The 24,194-nt window shown below is 49.2% G+C and overlaps 1 protein-coding gene across 3 annotated transcripts; it reads left to right on the top strand.

The window, feature by feature from the left end:
• Positions 1–24: 24 nt before the first annotated feature.
• On the top strand, positions 25–23,888 carry MORN5 (MORN repeat containing 5). Of its 3 annotated transcripts, XM_059657756.1 has the most exons (5): positions 25–171; positions 2,173–2,320; positions 4,055–4,166; positions 5,779–5,910; positions 23,684–23,888. In XM_059657756.1, exons 1-5 carry the CDS (start codon positions 125–127, stop codon positions 23,761–23,763), a joined length of 519 nt encoding a protein of 172 aa, XP_059513739.1. In that variant the 5' UTR covers positions 25–124; the 3' UTR covers positions 23,764–23,888. The 3 variants fall into 3 exon arrangements, with proteins under 3 accessions (XP_059513739.1, XP_059513740.1, XP_059513738.1); XM_059657757.1 differs by lacking the exon at positions 4,055–4,166; XM_059657755.1 differs by lacking the exon at positions 23,684–23,888 and having other exon boundaries at positions 5,779–6,196.
• Positions 23,889–24,194: the final 306 nt, after the last annotated feature.

Genomic DNA, 24,194 nt, shown 5'->3' with positions numbered 1-24,194 from the left:
CGCAATGCAGGAAGTTGAGCGAGCGCGTTGGCTCCGCCCACCCCTCCTGGTTGTCATAGTGAGGCGGTATACACTGAGGCTCCGGGGTCCCAAGGCCTGAAACTAAGCTAAGCTGGCGGGCGCCATGCAGTACACGGGGAGCCAATATATTGGAGAATTTGTAGATGGGAGGTAAGGGCCTCATTTCATTCATTATGTCTTGAACATCTGTGCCTTTTAAAGGGACCTTGTAGTAGACACTTTCACAAACTTTATCTCTTTTAACCTTCAGAACAACAATTTCAGGTAGGATTGTTTATTCCCATTTTACAGTTCCGTAAAATGAGACCCAGAGAAGTGAAGTAACTTGCTCAAGCGTCAAAGCTGAGATACATTCATTCCATATATATTTGGGCTGAGGCAGAGGCAGTGGGTCTGCAGGAAATAGAAACATCTAACGGTTTGGGGATTTCATTGCCAGGACTTGGCAGTTGATTGGCTCCTAGTCCTACTCACAGACTGCTTCCAGTCCCAGCCCAGTGCCCAGCTCCAAACTTTGAACTGGAGAATTCTGATACCATTTCATGAAAATTGAGAACTCTGAGGAGGGGCTGCTTTGAAAAAGAAGAGGGTGAGTTCCATTTTGGATGAGCTGGAGATGTCTGTAGAAGGTTTATAGAAGGACAATGATGTCCAATTTGCAGTAATAAAAAGGGGAGCTAATCTCAGAGAAGGATTAGATGGAAACTGTGCTTAGAATGATGTGATGGGATTAAGCAAAAAAAAAAGAAAAGGATCCATGTTTATTAATTTTTCCTGATCACAAGCCAAGTACAAGAGCAAGAATTAAAGGAAATATAAACTTAAAAAAAAAGAAATTATGTGATCTCAAGCAAAGTGGTAGTAGAAGAAGAAAGATTTCTTTCTTTTTTTACTTCTTGCAATAGAATAAAGGCAAAACAGTTTTTGAGCTCTTAGTATATGCCAGGCATTCTGCTACAGTTTTGTAGCCATCATTTAATTACCGCAACACCTTTAGGGGGTTGTAGTCATTATCCCCATTTTGCAGATGAGAAACTGGCTCAGAGAGGTGAAGGAGCTTGCCTAAGGTCACACAGTCACAGAGAGGTGGAGCCAGGCTTGGACTCCAGGTCTGCATGGCTCAGAAGCTATGCTTTAACCACAGTGCTTTCACGATTTGGGCCTGGGGCTCAGTGGCATCTGTCATCCATTCAGTCACCTCACTGACCTTTCTGTTTCCTTCATTTCTTACTCAGGAGATGTTTGTAGAGCATCTGTTTAAGAAGAAACATGATTCTAAGAGTTGAGGATACCAAGGCCTTCCTCCTAGATCAGTGGTTCTCAACCTTCTGGCCCTTTAAATACAGTTCCTCATGTGGTGACCCAACCATAAAATTATTTTCGTTGCTACTTCATAACTGTAATGTTGCTACTGTTATGAATAGTAATGTAAATATCTGATATGCAGGATGGTCTTAGGTGACCCCTGTGAAAGGGTCGTTCAACCGCCAAAGGGGTCACGACCCACAGGTTGAGAACTGCTGTCCTAGATGCTTTGATTAAATAGGGGAGATGAAATATACAATTACTAGACAAGCATCCAACAGAAGTACTAAACAAAAGCCTAAAGAAGTTCAGAGTTAGGAGCAGTGACTTCCAGCTAGTGGAGAAGAATGGAGAATGAGTAAAGGAATGAATGAATGAAAGCATTCCTTAAGCAGACCCATGTAACCCGTCCAAATTGTATACTTTTCCAAATATCCCACGTGTGGTGCAATGGGTAGGGTTGGGCTGGTCTTAGCAGGAAAGACACAGAGCCAGCTGCCAGGAAACCTGGCCCTAGTCTCTCCTTCACAGTGCTTACCGTGTGGCTTGGGCACACCCCTCCCCTCTCTGGGCCTACCCAGGGATGTTCCCAGGAATGACGGGTATTTCAGGACAGCCTCCCTGTGAGGAAGAGGAGGAACAGCTCACACTCTGCCTCCCTTCATCAGCTCCTCTTATTTTTGAGCTTTTGAAGGAAACAAAACAAAACTTTTGGTTTTAAGCAGAATATTGCGGGGATGATAACATCTGAGGACCGGGGTTAGGTTCCTCCTTGTCTCCTGCGCCTGCTGGCTCAGATCCTCCCGCTGCCACGCAGGGCTCGATGATTTCCCTTTGTCTTTACAGGATGGAGGGTGAAGCCGAATACATCCTCCCTACTGAGACAAGATATGTTGGGTACATGAAGGACGGCATGTTTCACGGCGAAGGAACCCTGTACTTCCCCAATGGGAGCCGATACGATGCCATTTGGGAAAAGGGATTGGCTGTTCAGGTGATTAGCCTGGGAGGGCGACTGCGGAGGAGAAAGCCTCAGACAGGAGGACTCCCACCACACACACATACACACACATGCACACATACACATGCACCCACACCACCCTGCCTTCCCTATCCGGTGCCTCCTCTTGACATCCAGGGATCTGGGGTCTTCTCCCTCTGGATCCAGAAGGGCCCCTGGAGAGGCCCTGATGGTAGGCCATGATGAGTTTGAATCCTGTTAAGCCACTAACGGTGTGACCTTGAGCCCATGACTTCCCCTTTGAGACCCATGTTCCTTATCCAATAAATTGGGGATGAGTTCTTTTAATTTCCTATTGCTGCTGTTATAAATCATTACAAAGTCAGTGCCTAAAACAACAGAAACATGTATCTTACAGTTCTGGGAGTCACAAGTCTGAAACAGGTGAGCAGCCCAGCATTCCTCCTGAAGGTTCTGTGGGAGGATCCATTTTCTTACCTTCTCCAGCTTCTAAAAGCTGCCTGCTTCCCTTGGCTCATGGCCACCCATCACTCGGACCTCTGCTTCCATCATTCCATCTCCTCTCCCTCTGCTTTTGTCATGACCTCATCTTCTATCACTCTGACTCTCTTGCCTCCCTCTTATAAGGACCCTGGTGATTACATTGGGCCCCCCACCCAGATAACCCAGGATAATCTTGACACTTCAAGATCCTTAATTTAAGGACATCTGCAAAGTCCCCTTTCCCACGTATGCTCCGCATATTCACAGGTTCCAGAGATTAGATGTGAGTATCTTCGGGGACCATTACTCAGCCTGCCACAATAGTATCAGGAACTTCCTGGGATGGCTGTGAGAGTAAATGAAGCAGTATATGTGAGCGCTTAGCTCAGTATCTGGCACACAGTCGGCACTCAATAAGTATTAGCTGTTACTGCCACTGATACTATCGTGTTAAGTCATCTAATCCAAGGTTCTTAACCTGGAATTTGTGGGTCACAAACAGAATTCAGGGAGCCAGCAAAAGCTCCTGATTTATATAGAAAAGTTTTGTGTATATGGGACCATATTTTTCTCAGGGGAAAGGATCTATAACTTTCATCAGTCTCACCAAGGGTGTGTATGGGGCTGGCTCATGACCTGAAAAAGATTTAGAAACACTCCTTGTCTTAGAGCTTAAAGACTCTAAGCCCCAGGAAGGGGATGTGACTTACCCAAGGTCACACAGTGAGTTAATAGTATTGGAATTTCCACCCGTGTTTCCTGATGCTCAGGCCAGTGCGATGCCTGCATCCTGGGGCTCCCTTTAGCAATAAGGCAGCAAAAGCAGAATGGACGTGTTTGCACAAAGGACCGTGACAGATGGCTCTGACCTTTTGAGCTTTGATAACAATAAAAGAGTTGTAATAACTTTAAACATCTATTGAGTGCTTACTACAGGCTAGGCACTGTGCTAAATGCTTTGCATCTACTGTTTCCTTGAATTTCACTGAATCAACCCTATTAAATATGTACTATTGTTATCCTAATTGTACAAAGGAAGACACCAAGGGCTAGAGAGGGTAGGTCATCTGCCCAAGGTCACATTTCGTCATATTTTGAGTGCCAGGCACAGCTCAGCATTGAACATTCATTTCTTCTCATCATCTGTGAACGTTACCACTTCTTTTCTGTGGCAGTTCGGGCAGTCACCTCTTCCCTTGGCGTCTGTCCTTCTTGGTTAAAGAAGGGCTTCCTCAGATCCCCTGTGTGCTCCTTGTCGTCCAGGGCACCTACACCTTCTCCGACGGACTGCAGTATGATGCAAAGAACTGGCATTACTGTGACGGCTACGACCGGAGGTTTTACACCGAGATCTGCCACGGCCTGAAGCCTACAGGTACCCAGGCTCCTTCACTCCCAAACTGAGAGGGAGACAAAAGGCAGTTTTTAATAAGTGGGTCGTGGCCTATTGAAGTAACCCGAAGGAGAGGAGGAAATGAGCAGAGGTCTCAGAACACGAAAGAGCCAGGTTCTGGAGCCACTTGAGAAACTTATAAATGGCTCTTCTTGGATTAGTGATGACGGGGCCTGGACTTTGTCATGCGCTCTTCACCTGAACAGAGGCCTAGAGGCAAAGAGCTCCCCGGCCACAGGCCCCCAGCTCTCACTCAGCGGCTGGTTTGGCCAAAGGTGGGCCTCTTCAGACCTGAAGGCAGTGCGATGACCTTCCCTGCACCCTGCCCTCTCCTCCTGTGACTCCCAGCAGAGCAGCTTGATCCTAAGCACCCACTTCCTTCCCAAGTCACTCAGCACTCTGCAGACCTCTCCAACAGCCCCCTTCAGTGCCAGGGCAGACATTGTTAGGGCAGGGAGAGGGCTCGGGCTGCCCCTTCACCTCTCTGAGCATCTGGGAGATGGTCATGTGCAAGAGGCTTCAGGAGAGAATGCTAGAAAGTGCTTGGCATGGAGAATGCGCTCAGTAATTGTTAGTCAATGGTGTACCTAGTGGTCATCATTAACCAACATAGGAGAGCCTACAGTTTGCAGGACCCTGAGCTATGAGCATGGGGCCATGTTCAGTGAGCTTCCAGGCCTCAGTCCAGAGGACAGGGAATTACGAGAACCACAAATTATATGAAACCCAGGAAGTTACTCATCCCAACCCTGTCGCCTCTGCTCAGGCCTCCGTATTCCAAGATATACAACATGACCTAAAAGATGCACCAGCTCCTCTTGCCCTCGTGGTGGTTCCCATGTCCCCAGTCGTGGGCATGGTACCTAGGCCCTCTCCTCCCCTGATAGCAGAAACTTCATAGACAGGTTACAAACTGGATATCTACCCGCTTCCTAGCTGGATAACTTTCCTAGCAAGTCACTTCACCTCTTGGAGCCTCAGTTTTCTTATCTGCAAAACAGGGCCACAGGATTGCTGTGAGAATGAAGTGAAATAGTAGGAGTCATGCGCTTAGCCAAATACCTGGCACATAATAAGCGATAAATGGCGGCTATGATGCTAATTTGGGTGAGAGTCAAGGTTCTCTATTACCTGATCCCTGTCCACCTGGCCCATTTCTTTCCTTCTGTTCTTCCTTATACGTGCCTGACTCCACGGGCTTCTGAGTGAGGTGTACGCACCTGCTCTGGCCTCTGCCAGCACCTTGAATGCCACTCCTCTCCTTACATGCCTTCGATCCACATGGCCAACTCGGAGGCATCCCCAGGGTCTCACTGACTCCAGAAATGTGTCCTTATCATGGTGTCCCTAGAAATGGAAGATGGGGTCAAAGAAAAGAGATGGGGGTCCAGTTCCTAAGACGCCCCCTCACTGAGCCCTTTCTGGGACACTGCTCTGGGGCACTGCTCCTGCTGCTTTTGCTCCTGGCCCTCAATGGGGAGTGTTTAGTCCAACAGCGGAACCAATATTCACATGCCAAAGTGGACTTTGGCAGAGGCTAGGTTTGAATTTGGCCTTGGTGGTGAGTTAATTATCCATTATTTATCCTTTCAAGGTATCTCTCAACTCTCCAATATGGACCCACCTAGAAAAATCCCTCCAGGCTATTATGACTGTGGAGATGGCTTCTACAACCCGAAAACGAGGGTCGTCAGGGACTATACGAATCACTTTCTGCGAAATGCCGGTATGTTTATTCTGACACCCTGTGGCACATGTTTTCTCTTCTCTCATCCACACACAGGTTTGTGCATGTGTGTGCACACACATGCATTGGATGAGAAAGAAAATTTTGCCGATAAAAGACAAAAACTGATGAGCTGAATGTTTCACTAATTGAAAATCTTAAACTATCAACTCTATACACAGTCACAGAGTGAGGGAAAGGACATTAGTGGTCTGACTGTGACAGCACATGTGCTATCACTGAAAGGCTTAAGGTACTTTTTTAAAAAATATTTTTTATTGATTCAGAGAGGAAAGGAGAGGGAAAGAAAGAAACGTCAGTGATGAGAGAGAATCATTGATTGGCTGCCTCCTGCATGCCCCACACTGGGGATCAAGCCGATAACCTGGGCATGTCCCCGGCCTGGGAATCGAACAGTCACCTCCCAGTTCACACGTCCAGTGCTCAATCACTTAGCCACACTGGCCAGGCTAAGGTACTTATTTTTGCATGGTCCCCTTCAACTAGTATTTAATGGACACCTACTGTATGCTAGACACTATGCTTGGTGTGGGCAGCAAAACATGGAAAAGCTAGACACAAACCCCCTTCCTTCATGGAGTTTACAGTTGGACAGATAGACAATTCCTATAAACAGTTGACTACATCATGGAATAAGCATGACGAAAGGGGAAAACATGGCCCTAGATAGGGGGTGGGGCCAGAGAGGTGGAAATGCTTCTGTGGGAACACAAAGAAGGGGTACCTAATCCAGAATTGGAAATTTGAAGAGGGTCTCAAGAAGGAAATGACAGCTAAGCTGAGACCCAAAGAATAATTGAGAGCTGATCACAAGGCACAGGGAGAGGTTTTCCAGCCAAAGGAGACATCACAGCTAAAGGCCTAGATGTGAGTGATACCATGTGGTCAAAGAGGACCGGTGGCCCCTCAGCCAGGGGAGTACCTTGGAGGTTCCAGAACCTCAATTTGGTAAGTGAGCACTAGCTGATCAGACTGAGAAGGACTGACTGACAGTGACCAGACTAGCAGGAAGCTAATACACAGTGTAACCCAAAATAAAATGTACACACACTTTGAATAATTATAAAGGCAGTATTTATTAAAATACATTTATTTTCAAAAGGTAATGGAAATCATCAGCTGTTAAAGTATGTATACATTTTTGGGACACCCTGTACAAGTAAGAACATGAGCATTTTCCTTTAACACAGTGATTCCTAACCTTTCTCTTGTCTAGAGTCAGACTCACTAGGAATAACAACTATGGACCTCCTCCTAGAAAAATGTATAGACATGCACACACACACACACACACACACACATACATGTGTACACACACACACACACACATGTATTTTGTCTGTAATCTTAAGGAGTTGGTAGTCTCTCTAAAGATCCAGATCAAGAAACCCGGCTCTATATTGAGAAAGAAACTGCTAGGTAGACCAGAAGGCCTATCCTGGTTGCTGCGAGCAGCCTCTCCCATAGGGAAATTTGCACAGTGTCCCCTCTACTACACTGTATAAATTAGCTGGGAGCATTTTTATAGAACTAGGGTTCCATAGACACATTTTGGGAACTGTGTGTTGGTATAATTGTTCTTCAGTTGTGGTACAGTGCGACTGACTCATTTTCAGGTTTTTAGGTTTGAACTATATCCTAGTATTATCTCACTGAGGTGACATCCTGGTCCCAAGGAGATTCACAGTCCAGTGGGGCAGACAGACACAGAAACACACAATCACAATAGAATGAGATATGGGCCCTGGTCAGGGGAAGCCCTGGAGGATGAAAGGGTGTTGAGGAGGGAGAACTAATCACCTGGCTGAGGTGGTGGAGGGTGTCAGTCAGAAAAAAATGGTGCCAGCAGTGATGGGTCTTAAAGATGAGTAAGGAGTTCATAAATAAGAATGTTGTGGAAGGATATTTCGGGCAGAGGGAACAGCATGTATAAAGACACAGAGTCATGTAAAAATGTGGTGTGGTTGGGGAATCAGAAATTGTGTTCCCAGAATCCTGTGGGCAAAAGCTATGCTCAATGATAAACTTTAAAAAGCACTTAGGGGGATGAATAGGCAGAGCACAGGGATTTTTAGGACACTGAAAATACTCTATATACTACAATGATGGGTGCATGCCATTATATATTTGTTCAAACCCATAGAATGTACAACACCAAGAGCGAACCCTAATATAAACTATGGACTTTGGGTAGTTGTGATCTGCCAACATAGGCCCATCAGTTGTAACAATGTACAGCTCTGGTGGGGGGTGCTGGTCATGGGGAGACTATGCATGTGTGAGGCAGGAGGTAGATGGAAAACCTCTGCACCTTCGTCTCAATTTTATTGTGAACCTAAAATTGCTCTAAAAAAAATTAAGTCTTAAAAATACATCATGGGAAGGGAAGGCCATTCAGGACGTTTGGAGAAGGACAGACATTGATGATTGTCTGGTCAACAAATACTTATTAAACAGTTGCTATGGACCTGGCTTTGTATTCTGCATGAAGGTGATAGCAGCATCATGGCCTCTTCTGTCAGGGAGCAGGAGAAACTGACAGTCAAATGGATCATAACACCAAGTTGCTGCAAGAGAACCTAGCAAGGATACTTAACCCAGGATGTCAGCAGGCTAGGGAGGTTTCCTGGGAAAAGCAAGATCTAATGTGCAACCTAAATAAGAGCAGACAAGTGCAGCAGGGTTGGGAAGAGTGTTAAAGGCAGAGGGAACAGCACATGAAAGGATTAGAGATGGGGGAGAACCCTGCTCATCTAGGGGCACATCTCACCTGGAGGTGAGACAGCAATATGCCAGGAAGAGGAGCAAGGGAGGGAGCCTGAGACGTGGGAAGCGTGAGGGCAGTAGGAAGGATTGTGGGTGTCTTTGCATTTGAAGGGCAGTGGGGAGCAAGGGGAGGTTTCAGGCAGGTAGGAAGTAACTGATTTATCCTTTAGAAAGATTTCTGTGGTTACATATAGAGAAGGGATCAAAGGGGATAAAATCAGAGAGGAGATCCTTCTGGCAAGATGTCAAGAGAGGGACATCTAAAGGACCCCATGACCCTGGTGGTGGCGCAGAGACCTGGGTTTGAGGTCCTGCCCCTCCTCCCCCACCTCACTCTCAAGCTGCCTGCTGGCTGACCCTGGGCCAATGTCTTCCCTATTTCTGTAAAATGAGAGCATTGGGGTAATTTCTAGGGTCCTCCCAACCTGAAGAGTCTATGATGGAGGAGAAAGGCAGCCAAGAGGTATTTTGGTCCTGATATTATAGGACAAATCAAGGTTGGAGTGTCCTGAAAAGCCACTCAAAGGAAGTCTCTGTGAGTGGCCACCTAGTCATTACCATTGACTCACCCTGCCAGGGACTGATTCGGGCTTCTGTCCATCTTCTATTTCCCCCAGGGCCTTTCTCCCCTGCATTCTGGTCTGTCCCCATAAACAGTTCTTCCTTTTGGCATCCTGGAGGCACAGGGGGTGTGGGCCCTGCAGGCCTGAGGCGGGTGACTGAGGCCACCCCAGAGTAAACACAGGGGCCTGAAGCACATGCCACCTGGATGGGGCACCAAGAAGGGTTGCTTGTCTGTGGAGCCTCTCGGAACTGCCTCAGCTTCTTCCCCAGGCAGAGGAGCTGGTTTTAGGCCTGACTGGAAAGCCCGGGACTGCTAAGCTGCAAACTGCAAGCACGCCTGACCAGTCTGGGTTTGCTAGATCTGGGTTCTCAAGAATGCCTTTCTTACTGGGGAAGATGGTTCCTGCTTGCTGGATTGCTGAGAGGATTTAAATCCATCCCTCCACTCATCAAAGCGTCTGTGAGTGCCTACAATGTGCCAGACTTTGGCGATCGTGCAGGCAAGAATTCTCTGGGACTGGGACTCTCAAACCTTTAGACCCTGGCTGGCAGTGGGGAAAGATTTATATCATGGCCCAGTACACACACAAACACATGCATACATATGTATGTATTCTTTCTACATGTGATATACTATGATATTTTTTTTTTTGAAGTGCTGGTTGCTATCTGCAAAATTGATTTCACAGCCCCCTAAGGGCCAGGGCCAGCCATTGACAGGCCATTGTTCTAGGCAGCCTTCCCTAACCAATCTGTCCCTCCCTCCCTCGCCCCCTCCACCTTTCTGTCTGGGTTAAGTGTGTCTTCTTTGTGCCCCACAAGCCTCACTAATGGCACTTAGCCTGTGACAGAAGTAGCTTTATTTGCCAATCTCCCCACTTGAGTGGGAGCTTCCTGAAGGCAGGGATTATATGACTATGTCTGATTCATCACTGGGTCCCTGGCACCTCACACAGGTCCCATGACTCAGAGCTGATTATGAAAGCAGGCAGGCGGGCAGAGGACCTGCCCACAAGTCCCTCATATGTTTCAACAAATTATATAAAATTCAGCCCCTGGCACATAATAAGCAACGCATTATTTTGAGTAATAAAAACAACCCATTATCGTCATGTGCCATTTAACAATAGGGAATACATTCCGAGAAATGCATTGTTAGGTGATTTCATCGTTGTGCCAACATTGCAGAGTGCACTTAACGTATACCTAGATGGTCTAGCCCACCACACACCTACGCTGTAGAGTATAACCTATTGCTCCCAGGCTACAAGCCTGCACAGCATATTACTGTACAAAACAATGCAGATTGAATCAGTCACAGGAGAAAATAATGCAATCAAGAGACATGGTAAACATGAGGTGTATGAGTACACTCTAAAATAATGATAAAAAGTACAGTAAATACATAAGCCAGTAACACAGTCATTATTATCATTATCAAGAATTACATACCATACATAATTGCATCTGCTATACTTTTATACGATTAACGCAGCGGGTTTGTTTCCACCAGCATCACCACAAACACATGAGCAATGTGTTGCGTGCTGACCTTTTACACGGGCGATGATGTCACTAAATGATGGGAATTTTTCAGCCCCATTATAATCTTACTAGAGGCCCGATGCATGAAATTCATGCAAGGGGCTCAGGCCTCGCAGCCCCGTGGCCCTGCCCACTGGTTGTTCTGCTGTCCGGTCTAATTAGCATATTAGCTCTTTATTATATAGGATAGGACAACCGTCCATGGTTGACCGAAACATTGTTATACAGAACATGACTGTATATTTCTCTGCACGTCAAAAAGCTTGAAAGCTTAAGCATCTGAGTTCTCAAACCAGCGGCTCTCATCCACAGCTCAGGGAAATGAAGCAGGGAAAGGAATGGTCCTTGTGGGGGATCCTTGCATGGCCTTACTTGCTTATCTCTGCTTTTTCTACCATCCCAGTGGGTCGTTTGCACTGGACACCTGGTCTCAGATAGGTTAATAACCTGCTCCTCGTCACATGGCTGGTGACAGTCAGAGTCAAACCCAACTTGGTCCCAACTCTGTTCTTATCATTCTCCTTGTCAGCTGTGTTCTGTAATTTATTTTTTCCTCGGCTACCTCCGCTCCTAAACATGACTCATTCACAGTTGTTCCTTCACCAAACACAGGTCCTGGCACCCAGTGGGACCACAGCAATGTTCCTAAATGAATGCAACGGGCCATTTTAGAGTCATAAGATAAAAACAGTTCCCAAACCGGAAGGCTACCTTATTTTATAAAGGGTCCTTTACACGCTGCAGGCCAATAAGGAAGAGCTTAGGGTATTTGGGATAATTACCTTTAATATGGTGGGAAATTGAGAGGTGGACTCTGCCCCTTTCCTCTTTACCCCCCCCCGCCCCCCCCCCCCCCGCACCACCACCACCTTTATTCCTCCCGGGAAGGCTAAGCCAGAGCTGTTGGCAGCTTGCACACACATCTCTTCGTGTAGCTGTTGCTTGCCTCAGTGCTACTAGCAGAAATCACTTACAGAATAACTGCACCACTAATCCTTATTCCCTCCCTGCAATTAATGACACCCCAGGCGAGTGTCTCAGCTGAAAGGCACATTATTAATATTCAAAGGAAAAAACCCTCATAACCATTTTAACATATACAGCTAACAATGAACTAAATTTGCTTTGTGGAAGACAGAGAGTGAGCATCCCAAATTAGTTTATGTAAAAGCTGAAATTCTTTCCCGAAAGGTCTCAGTACCAGCCTCAAAGAATATCCTGATCATCAGAAATGCCGTTAAGATTCCCGCCAACATTATCCCCTTTGTTGTCTGAAATGTCGAATCAAGCACATCTGGCAAATGTCCTAGAGCTCACAAATCTTTCAAACAGCGTGTAATTCGATGGTTAAAGAGATAACGCCACCGCTTAATCTTAATCGTGCTGCTCTTCAAAATAGCACCAACTTTCCTTCAATCAGAAACAATGGATTTGGCTTCTTAAAAATATCACATACGAGTGATTATTTGCAGAGAGGGCCCCTCTGCGCTTGAACCTGTGGGTTCCAGACAGAATTTAAAATCAAATCGCAAGCCTCCTTTGAATGTGTGCTCAGTTAAATGGACAATGGGAAGAAAGGGTGTGAATTGGGGTCCCAAGAGTGACCCCCATGGCCTTTGGGATTTGCTGTCTTTGGGAGGTAACTCCAGCTTCACCAGGTGAGGACAGACGGAGGAGGATGAAGATCATGATGTGGTGAGAGTCGACACTGACTGAGCATTTGCCATGCACAGGACACTCAGCTGAGGGGGAGGGGAATATTGGCATGATCCCTGTCTGACCAAGGAGGAAACGGGCTCCGTGGGGTTAAAGAATTTCCCCAGGAAATTTGGCAGGAAGTGGGATCCCCACTCGGGGCTCCCCTCTCCGAGAGTTTTCCTCTTTCCACTTGGCCAGGCTAGCTCCAGGATCGCCTGTCTACAGAGGCAGGGCATGTTGCTCCCAGTGGCGTCTCTCTGCTCCCACCCAGCTGGAGAGAAACTGCAGAGTGAACCCCCAGAAATGAAAGAGCACGTGGTCCTCTGAAGTTTCTCTGAGATTATTTAAACAGTTGACAACCAGAAACATCCCAAATGCCCAACAGGAGGGAACTGATTGAATAATAGATGGTATGTTCTTAGCATCAAATGCAATGCAGCCATTAGCATGGGAGTATGGGAGTGAAGACATGGACCTACTGATACTCAAAGGCACCCATAGTTTATGGCCGGTGACAAAGCAGGGCAGTTTAACCGCCAGCATTACTGAGTACTTACTATGTCCCAGGCCCTGGCTTGAGCACTTCCCATATTGTATTTTATTTTGTCTCACCTAGTCCTCACAGCAATGCTGTGAAATAGTGGTCTTGATTACAGCGTTTCCACTGTCCAGACGACAAAATGGAGGTGGGGTGAAATGCGTCGCCCAGGGTCACACAGGTTATAGGCGGCAGAGCTGGGCTTGGAACCCAGGTCCAGTTGACTCAAAGCTGAAGATGACGTCTAGCTGGTTCTGAATAAGAAGCTGGAGTTTACTAATGAAAGAAAGACCAGAGTGAGCACCTTCCTTGCAGCCCAGACATCCAACAAGAGCCCAGGACTGTAAGATGGCCTCAGGGCACTCTTTCTCTCTAGAGTTCTCTGCCTACTTTATTGCTCAAACTGACCCAAGAAAAAGGTCTCTCCATGCCACCGACAAACCCAGACTCCTTTCATCTTGAAGCCACTGCCTTCACCCGGTAGGTGAGACACTGGAGACCCAGCGAGGACAAAACACCTGCCTGACCTTACACAGCCTGCCTGCAGGCAGCCGGGCTGGGCCCCGCTTTCCCACTGCCAGCCAGGCCTCCTTCTGCAAACCTGTCTGTCTCCGGGCTTCCCTGGTGGGTGCCGGAAAAAAGGCCCAGCGAGTCTCCCGCACAGCCCCTCCCGCTGTCCTCTCTCAGCAAGACAAAAGGCAATTTACCTAAATGTATAATCACCTGGAGGCTGGCAGGCTGGAGCATCCCTGCCTTATCTGTGGTATTGTTAGCAGCGCCATAATGAAGGCTTTGTGAGGGATAATATCCCACTTGTAACTGCCAAGTAAAATGCCCGCACAGATCACACCTCCCGCCAGCACACTTGGGCATCGGCGACAAGCAAAGGGGGTACAAAGGAAGAGGATGAGTACCTCCACAGTGCCAGGGACTCCATCCCTTCCCAGTCCTCTCAGGAATCTATCACTATCCCTCAAACTGAGGGGAAACTGAGGATCGGAAAGTAAGTTATTTACTGATTGGCGGGCGCAGCTACTGAAAGGAGGAATTGGCATTTGAACCAGGTCTCTCTGACACTAGAGGCCACGTTCTGAACCAACAAGGTGTGCTGCGGCCTTTTCTGGGTCATGAACCTCTTTGAGAATCCAGGCAGAGCTATGGCCCTCCCCAGAGAAGTGCACTTGACCCCCGGGAGAGAATTTTGCCCACAGAGGGTGGCATCAGCCTGTCCAGGATCTTTGCTCCAGGAATAACCGCCCGCCCCCACTTGCTGCCTCTCCTTGCCTGACCTGCGGGAATTGCCCCTTGCCCTCCTGGAAATTCCCCTTCCAGCCTGTGCCCATCGGATTCTGGTAACAGCCCGTGCCCCGCCCCCTACGGCAGCCTCCTCGAGGCATCCAGAGGACACAGCTTCCCCTTCCGTGGCTGGAGTCAACCCAGGCCAGCACTGCAGTGGTGTTTTGTCTCCTTTCACAGAAGTGAATGCCAGGCCAGAGTGCAGGGGCAGAAGTCACACCTCTCTTCCTCAGCCTCCTCAGCCGAAGCTCTGGGAGTCAAGGCAGTTGGCTGAGAGCCCTGCTAGACCTCGGGGCAAGAGAGGCAGGCGTGGTCAGGGGCCGGCTTTAGAGACAGCCAGATCTGCCACCAGATCCCAGCTCCGCCATTTGCCAGCTGTGTGACCCTGAGCGAGTCTCTTAACTTCTCTGAGCCTCAGTTTCCTCATCTGAAAAATGGAGGTGGAACTAGGACCTTCCTAGTTGTGGTGAGCACCATTGAGATGATGCAGGGGGCACAGGGAGAGCCGTGCCTGGTCCATGAGGAGCACACCAGCGATCACAGTTGCCATTATTTACACCTGGTGTGGGGGTGCTGGTTGAGAAGGGGCTTCCTGAACTCGGTGCTCCACAGGGAGGAGCCAGTGTCACCTTGACAAACTGCCCTCTGACCTCCACCCACCTGCTTTTGATTCAAAGACTGGACTGGAGGCCTGCAGGTCCCCACTCTCTCTCCAACCCTCAGCATTGTTCTGGATCTCCCCAGACACAGACCTTCACTGAGCCCCAGTGTCTCACTGCCCCAGCCTTATTTCAGCCTGCAGCTTCTGCCAGCAGGAAGACAGAGGTCCCAACAGCCAGGCCTCTGCCCTTTGGGCCATCACCCACACCCAGCTGGAAAGCAGGGGCAGAAGGGAGCAGAGGTCAGAGTCAGGCCAAGCGAGTGACTTCGGCCTCGGCACGTTGCTCCCAGAGCTGCCTGTGTGCAGTGGCATCATGAGTGTGTTTAGGGCCTGCAAACTCAGTTATGAGTGATTGGAAAATAACAGTGGCGACTGGGGAAGCAAGCAGAATAGCAACAGCGGTGCTGATGTTGGTGACTTGATCTCTTCCCCCACCCCCCGCCCCCGCCTCCCCCACTCAGCACACACTCGCTCTGGAGTGAGTGTGGGGAGACATGGTTCCATTGGTCTTGGGCCCGCTATGCCTCCTGTCACGTGAGCACCTTGCCACACTCAAGATGACTCTAGTATTTGAGGATATGTATGTTTTACCAACGTGGTCTGCATCTGGACCTCAATCGCAGAAATAACTGTTCCAACAATGTCAGAATACCGACTGCGGATTCAATGAGATGACTGCACACTTCCTAAGAGACTCCCAAGGGTCGTCATGACGATGCACACTTTTCCCTTTACCCACCAACTAAAGGACCTAAACTCTCGTCTGGGACAACCCGAGCTGTGCCTGTGAGGGGGTGTTTATGAGGATTGCATGAGGTCAGATCTGCCGAGTGCAGAGCATGGCACCTGGACATGGACGTGCTTCCTACTACCTGGTAGCCATAGTCCTTGACCAGACGCAGCCCTCCCCAGCCACAGCCCTAATCCAGCCCTGGGTCTGACCTTGGAGGCCACACCCCAATCGTTTCAGCATTTTTAAACCAAACATATCCGCACTACCACATTCAATGTGATTTTTTGCTTTCACACTTCGAAAGGATTTTTTAAACTTTGCTTGGTAAATTGTGTGACCACCAGACTTTAACAACCGGCTGCGATTTCTGAAGAGCCATGTGCACACTGGAGAATTCTTGAAAAATGAGGAAACCAAGCCTTCAAATTGGTTTCAAGTGTAATAAAATTGTTTTGATTTCTAACTTTAATAATTAATTAAGCCTGAATGCATTAATTATAACATTTAGTAAGTTCAGTTTTACGGATTCCCTTTTTATTTTAGAGCCAACCATTTTCCAAGCCTCTTATATTTTCCCAGGCCTTGAAAAACTTGTGGGCGCTGCACCCTGCACCTCTGGTTCCCAGTGGGCGAAGCAGCCGGGGCTAATCCACCTTTTACCCACCACACCCAGACAATGCTCCTTTGCAGGGGAAAGCAAGAGCAGTCCTAAGTGCCCCCCTGCCCCCAGCTTTTTTGGGGCAAGCTGTGCTCAGACAACAAACCCAGTCAATATTGGTGATGCTGTGGTCTTGGCCTCTGGCCACCACCACTGCCATCAAAGTTCAGAGCTTCTTTCTTGTCAGGAGTTGTGACGAGGGTGTGGCCACCCTCACTTCAGGCCCTGGTCCCCGCTCAGGGCCTGACCTCGCCCCACCAGCTCACCTAGCCCTGCATTTGCACAGAGGGTGTGGCTGCGCTTTTGGGACGGGCACCTGTCCACAGGCCAGGGCGCTGGATTTGTGTACCTCCCATGCTGGCTTGGAGCCACGGTTCACACAGAGGTCTTGACCCCAGGACAGGAGTGCAGCCCCCACGCCAGAGCCTCCTTCCCCAGAGCCTGTCCCGCCTGGCAGTTTGGATGAGCACTGAGCCATCTCTGAGGGTTGGATGTGCCTCCTCCCTCGGCCTCTGATCACACACACACTCAGACTTCAGGCACTCACACACTGCCCCGGCCAGCCACACGCCGCGTGTCACACACGCTGACCATTCCCATGCGCGCACTTTCTCTGCTTCACCTCAGAACCACCGCTTGCACACTCACAGGACACACCTATTTGCGCTTGCACACACACCACCCTTAGGTTCTCACACACGTTCACCCATTTGGAAACATGCTCGTTTGTGCCCATGCACAGACTGAGTGTGAATTGTGCGCCAGCACACTTTCTGCCCTGGTGGAATGAGGTGGGTGAATTGATTCACCCTCTAAGCCTCAGTTTCCTCATCTTAAATGGGGACAACCCCATCTCACTCGCTGAGAGGACAGACATGACCCTCTGCCCACAGAGCTGGGCGCCTCCTAGGAGCTTGGCCGGAGTGAGCCCTGCCCTTCCCCCAAAGCTAGACGCCTTGTTTCATGCAGGTGTCCTCCCTTTCCCGCCCCACCCCACACCCCCAGGGTGGGAGCGGCATGGCCCTGGTGACCGCAGGTGTGCTTGGCTCAAAGGTGTGCCAAGAGGTAGCAGAATCAGCTTGTGGGTCCCAGGCACTTGAATCCACCCGTTTGCCCTCTCTGGGCTTGCCTGCCCCGGCCTGCCCACCTCGCTTTGAACAAAAACCATTAGCTGAGCTGCCGCTCTTCATCCTTAGGATGATGATCCTTGTGTAAAGGCCTCCTCCTTCCCCACAGGGAACCAGAAGTCCCAGGGGTGCTCTGATGAGTCCCTCAAGATCTCGCCCTTGAAGGCATCCAGCGTGGGAATCCAAGACCCGTCAAAGTGATGACCCTAGCTCCCACTTTCTGAGTGCCCCCCTCGTGCTATTCCTCCTGACCAGTCCTCACCCTGCCCTCTGCGGGAGGGCTGGTTAAAGCCGCCGTAGAGACAGGGAGCCCGGCTCAGTGAGGGGAGGGATTTGTCCAAGGTCGTCAAGAAAGTTGGCCACAGGGCTCGGTAGGACCCAGAACTCCCAGGCCGTGCTGTGCTGTCACGCGGGCCCTGACATCCACGTTGCAGAGACAACTTTTGCCTTTCCTTCTGGTCTGGAGCATTTCCTGTACACCAAGCCTGTGCTGGGCACTTTTGAGGAATGATCTCACTTGCTCCTCCCAAGAAACCTTCCAGGCAGGCTCCTTCAGAGATGAGGAAGAGACCCAGAGAGGTGCTCCAAGCTCATGCCCCAAGCCTGGGCTCTTATCCATCATGCCACACTGCCTCCCTGCCAACCAGATAGGGGCTGATACTGCCTTGCATCTGTTGTGAGATTTTCAGACTCTTTGCTCCCCCACCGGCCCGCTGACCTGCAGACTGCACTAATGACACCCTGGGTGACCTGGGCCCCACGCAGGGGCCTGTGCAGGCCTGCCCCTCCCACCCTCACTGTGAGGCAGGCCCCAGGCCCGCCAGGGCTTTGAGCTTTCTGAGTGTGGTTGGCGCCCAGGTATGAGCCCAGACAACCCATCCTCCTGGTGCGGTTGGGCTGCTCAATCCGTGGCCTCAAGTCAAAAAAGGAAACAGCAGCTGGCGGCCCTGGCATGTGCTCTGCCCTCAGAAGCTCCATTTGCTGAGGGAGGGGAAGAAATTCTTCCCCATTTGTCCAAATCCCACAGGGTAATAAACCTATTACTTTTATGTCCCCAGAGGTACATTACTTTATCCATTCATTCATCATATGTTTATTGGATACATTTTAAGTACCGGACCTGTGCTGGGGCCTGAGGACCTGAAGTGAATCAGATGTGGCTGCCCCGGGCTGGTGGCGGTGGCTGTGATTGGGTCAGGGAGGGTGACATCCAAGCAGGGCCCATGGGGGCGGAGAACAGCCAGGAGGGCAGGGCCCCAGCCACACACATTCATGAGGGTCCTTCAGTTTGGATTGTGACAGGACTAAAAGAAAATCCTGTTCATCAGGCAACTCTACATTCACACACACCCCCTTTCCTGGTCACACGGCCTCCAGTGCACTGTGGATTTATACTTCTTTGAAAGAAATACTGAAATAACACTCTTATATTACATTTGGTTGCTTATGTTAAAAGCATTAATTTGTACATGTGTAAAACATACCGCAATTGTTATACTCTCGCTTAGGTCTTTCTTTACTTACATATACACTAAGGCCCAGAAAAGGGAGGCCTTGCACCTGAACCAGGTCCTGAAAGGAAGGGTGTTCCCCAGTGAGGAACAGCATGTACAAAGGCCCAGAGGCGCTGGTGAGCATGTACCCAGGGGGACTGCAGGACCTTAGGGTGGCTGCATTTCACAGTGAGAGGCGAGTGGGGGAGGGCGGCAGGCTCAGAAGCAGGAAGATCTGGAGGGCCTTGAAGTCCAGGCGAAGGAGCGGAGAGCCTTTTCAGGGAAGGCTTCTCAGAGGGGAGCCCGTGGTCAGATCTGGGGTCTCTCTTGCAGCAGGTTCCTTTTCTTCTCTATAAGAAGCCCAATTCTCCTAATGACTGGTGAGGCCCATTGGGTGGGAGGTAGGAGGTGGGTATATGCAGGTGGCAGCAAGGTCACTTCTAAAGCTGCAGAAGGAGATAGAGAAATAGTTCTGCCCCCAAAGCAGTCAGATCCAAACTTGAAGAATGCCTGAGTCAAGCCTTTGGACAAGAGCGATAATGTGCCGTTTGCATCACATCATACCAAGGCTACACACTGTCCATAGGGCTGGTCACTGTTGGTGTTGATCTTGACCATCTGGCTGAGGTGTGCTTGTCAGGCTTCTCCACTGTAATTTTTTTTACTCCCTTTCTAGATTGTCCTCTTTGGGAGGAAGTCGCTATGCAGCCCACACTTAAGAAGTGGGGTTATGTTCCATCTCCTTGAAGGTAGCATATTCCCATAAGTTACTTGGACTTCTTCAGGAGATTTGCCTCATCTCCGATTTTATGCATTGTTATCAACATCTTTATGCTGGGTCTTTTTATTGTTTAGAGGTTCAAGCACCCTATTGGCATTTTGAGGAACCTACAAATATTTTATTTCAATTACTAAAAATGCATGAAATTACCAAGGCATTAAATTGGAGGGTAGGAAAAAAGCCAATAATTACATTTATTTTTTCCTATTGTCGAAACACTTTAATAAGAGACTTGGAAATACCAAAAATAGAAGAACCTTTCTAGTCCTACTGCTCAGAGCCGACTATTATCCACATTCAGCTTATTCTTTTTAACGTTTCTCCTGTGCACAGTTTTTACTAGTACACAGATTATACTATGTAATTTTGTGTCTTGCCTCTTCCCACCTTTCTTTTTCACTTATCATATATAAAAAAAATTCTCCTATGTTTCAATACAGATTTCATAGCCATATATTTTCAATTGCTGCTAAATATCCCCTCACATGACTCAGTGTCCCCCTCCTCCATCCCGCTCCCCAATTTAACTCAATGCCTAGCACATAGTTAGTGTTTGGAAATAATTTGTTAAATGAGTGAATATATAACAAAGTAATCACTCGGCTGTTTTCAGAAATGTAGCTTATTTCAGTTTTCTTGATTCTAAATAGATTATTCCCTCAGGATAGCGTCCCATAGTGGAATTACTGGGCCAACGGGGGGGGGGGGGGCGCAAAACTTTTCAAAATAAATGCACCGAACCAGAAATCTCCCTCCTCCTCCCTCTGAACCACCAGCAATTGTACCAAGGGTAATAATTTATAATTGATTAAAGAGTTTGTGGGGTGTTTTCCCCCATCATTTTCCCCCTCTTCTCCCCCCTCCTGCCCAAAAGGGGAGAAATTATCTGAGAAGGTGAAGATGTTCTCAGACAATCATATTAACATATTCCAACAATTGCAATTTGCAAAATAGTAATCACAACTCCCGGGATCTGGGAGGCGTTAATCAAAGCGGCAGGTTTAATTCCATTTTAAATATTGATGAAATGTGCTTGGGATGCCTCACCCTGGCGTGGCAGGGCCTGGAGCCTCTGCAGGCCAGGGAGGTGGAGGGAGGGTTGGTGAGCAGCTGCCGGGAGGGGAGGCATCTGCGATTCAAATTGGTGGCTGTGCAGCCAGGTAGAGAGTGAAAGGGGTAGTGAAGAGGGCTGTTAAGTCCATTGCTGTCAATTTGTAACGATCAGGGAGGGGCCGAGGACCGGTTCCGCACAATACTCCCGGTTTGTCTGGTTTCAGGGGTTACCACTGAAGAGGTTGCAGCTGCACTGATTCGAATAGCCCGGAGACTTCAGAACTGTAATTACCAACCAGGCTGCTCCGTGTGGTGGCAAAAGTGGGCTTCACCAGCGCTTAACTCCTTGTGTGCCGCCACTCTCCCCCCACCCCCACCCCGCGGTTGGCAGCCACACTCAGATTCCCAGGCAGCCTCCCCAGGGGAAACCGAGGCCCACTAGCTGCTGAGGGCAGTCTTCCAAGCATGCCGGACAGCCGGCCTTTTTCCTTAGCCCACCTATGAAGAAATAGTGGGGGTGGGGGCAGCCTCACCCGCCAGCACCATCACTTCTGCCTTGGAGTGGGGAGTCAGGCTTTGGGGTCTGATGAGCCTTGGTCTGAATTCCAGTGGATACAGACCTGGGACAAGGCTCATCCCCTTTATAAAATGGGGGGGGGCATCTCCCCTGCCCCATTGGGCGATCACAGAATCAATGAGATCTGGTGTTTGTAAAGCACAAAGCACACAGAAGGCTGTCAGTATGCCTCCTTCTCCCTGATCTTGGACATGGTGCTTCCACAGCAGAGGACAGTGGGCAGGGGGATCTGATTCGGAGGGCAGGATTTTTGTTTTAGCTCTCGGGGAGTCCCCTGGTTCTCCAGCTACCGCCATTTGTCACTCAAGGAGGATAGGTCGTCCTATCCTCCCTTCTCTTAGGCAAAAGCTGTAGCCCTGACAACTGCTTGAGGGCAGGGGTTTGGGTAGTTCTCTTTGTCCCCAGGGCCAGGCACAGGGGGAACTAGGGATGAGGGAGGGACAGCAGGCAGACAGCGTGGTGCTACCAGGGCTTAGTTGGGAGTCTGGTGAATGAAGCATGTGTACCATTCGATGACACTTCTCATGGACTGTAACCCAGAGAAGTTCTCCCACATGTCCATGAAGGGATGTGCCCGAGAACATTTATCCCAACATTATTCCTGGTAACGGAAGCTGGGGGCAACTTGCATGTCCAACACTGGGAGGATGGATAGTAAAACGTGATGGAAGCCCACTGTGGAATATTAGGCAGAAGTTTTAAGAAAGTAAAAAGCAGCCATGCAATGGAAGAATTAAGGAAGATCACCAAGAGCAAAGATGTGTCATTAGAGACAAAGGCTAGGATCATCCACCCCTCACGTTCCCAGTTACTATGTTCAGAAGCAAAAGATGGACAGTGAAGAAGACTGACAGGAAAAAAAGGATTCATTTGAAATACAGTATTGTAGGGGAGTGCTGGGGAGCAGCGGGTCCTCAGGCAAATTAAGCCTAAAACATCACTGGAGGCAAAAATGACCAACCTGAAGGGGTCCTGTGTCAGGCACATCGTGAGCAGGCAGGGTTCTTTGGAAAAGACAATAATCCTGGGAACAACAGAAGGCAGCAGGAAAAGAGGAAGACCAAATACGAGATGGATTGGCTCCATGAAAGAAGCCACGGGCATGAGTCCACAGGAGCTGAGCAGGGCTACTGAGGACGAGGCTGTGGCCCTCACTCATTCACAGGGTCGCCAGGAGTCAGAGCCGACTCAGCAGCATAAACACAAGAAGCAACGAACTAGATGTATGTGTAGCTACAAGAATAGATCTGGAAAATGTACCGCTGAGTGAAAAAAACTAAGACAATGAAATTCACAGCACAATGCCACTTGTGTAAATTAAAACCACATACGCACACAAAACCACCATACATATTTTACAGAGCTGCATGCATGTTTAAGGGTACATATCCCACCATTCGAGTCTCTGTCGCGGTTGGGGAGGGGCTAGGTCTGGTTGGGGGCGGGGGGATATGGGGAAAAATAAAAATCAAGTCAGTCTGCAGAGGGGCCTGGAATAGAGAGATGACGGTGGTGGACTGTGGGCTGAAGAATGTGTTCTGCTCAGCGCTCTCTCAGGTTTAGAAAACAGGTCAAGCCTTGTAGTCAAACAGCCCGAGGTGGAAATTCGGGCTTTCCACACACTAACGCTGGCTGTGGACACGTGGCTCGACTTTTCTGAGCCTGTTTGTCCATCTGCAGAACAGTGGGATCATTGCGGTCATTTGGTCACAAGGATTAAGTTAAGGGAGATAAACACACGCCGGGCCTTCACGCACATCAGATGCTCTCCATTCCCCACTGAAAGGATCTGATTAAACAGAGGGTGTCAGCCCCCTGGGAACCACAGGTACTTGGAAGGGTCCAGAACGGAAACTAAGATCCGAAGGCTCTGACTCCCAGTACTGCCAGCAGGGCCTGGACCATCCTAGGGTGCTGTTTATGGATGTCAGACTGGGCAGATGCCGGAGCGAGCTGCCTTGTGAGTACCTGGTAGGCCGCCCAGCCTGGAGTGGCCAGTGTCACTCCTACCTCCATCAGCAGCATCCACCAGCTATAACCCTTTTGTGTTCAATTCCCCCAAGACCAGGCACTCACCGGCAACTGAAGGATCCATTGTTAGTGAAAGGTCTGTTCCTTCCCAGCAAAGAGACTGGCCACCAACGCCACCCCGGGGTGCTGGATGGAATTCACCCACATCCTAAGACCCCACCTGGGGGTCTCCCGGGGTAGATAAGGCCCCGTGAGCCCCAGCGATGACCAGTTCTTCTTCTTCCCTTGCAGATGACGATGAGCATGAGTGGATTATCCGGACGTGTCGGAAGGGCTGGGACGAGTTTGTGGGTCACAGGCCCACGCTGTGAGCTCTGTAGCCACCTCGGCCAGAGGTTTCCCTCTGCTCTACTGGCATCGGCTGGCCCTGGTGGCAGACTGTAGTTCAAGAACCTGAACTTGACTCGGGAATAAAGGCAATTTGCACTTCCGCGTATTTCCTATGCACATGGGAGTTTGAGAACCATCACCTTACAATAATAGATACATGTAATTGAAAGAGCAACTAATGTGTGCAGGTGGGGTGTGTGTGTATTATCTCTGCTCCTCACAACCGCCTTTAAGAGAGGGAATCTGAGGTTCAGAGAGATTGAGTGACTTACCCCAGGTCACACAGCATTTGAATCCAAGTCCTTCTGAAGACAAAGTCCAGAATCTATTTACTATACTGAGTTGCCTGACTTACCAGTCTTGGTCTCACAGGGAATAGAACAGGATGACTGTGCCCAGACTCTCAGCTGGT

This window comes from Myotis daubentonii, chromosome 11 (assembly GCF_963259705.1).
Source record: "Myotis daubentonii chromosome 11, mMyoDau2.1, whole genome shotgun sequence".
Classification (NCBI taxonomy): Eukaryota; Metazoa; Chordata; class Mammalia; order Chiroptera; family Vespertilionidae; genus Myotis; species Myotis daubentonii.
This window is presented reverse-complemented; position numbering and strand designations above follow the sequence as displayed.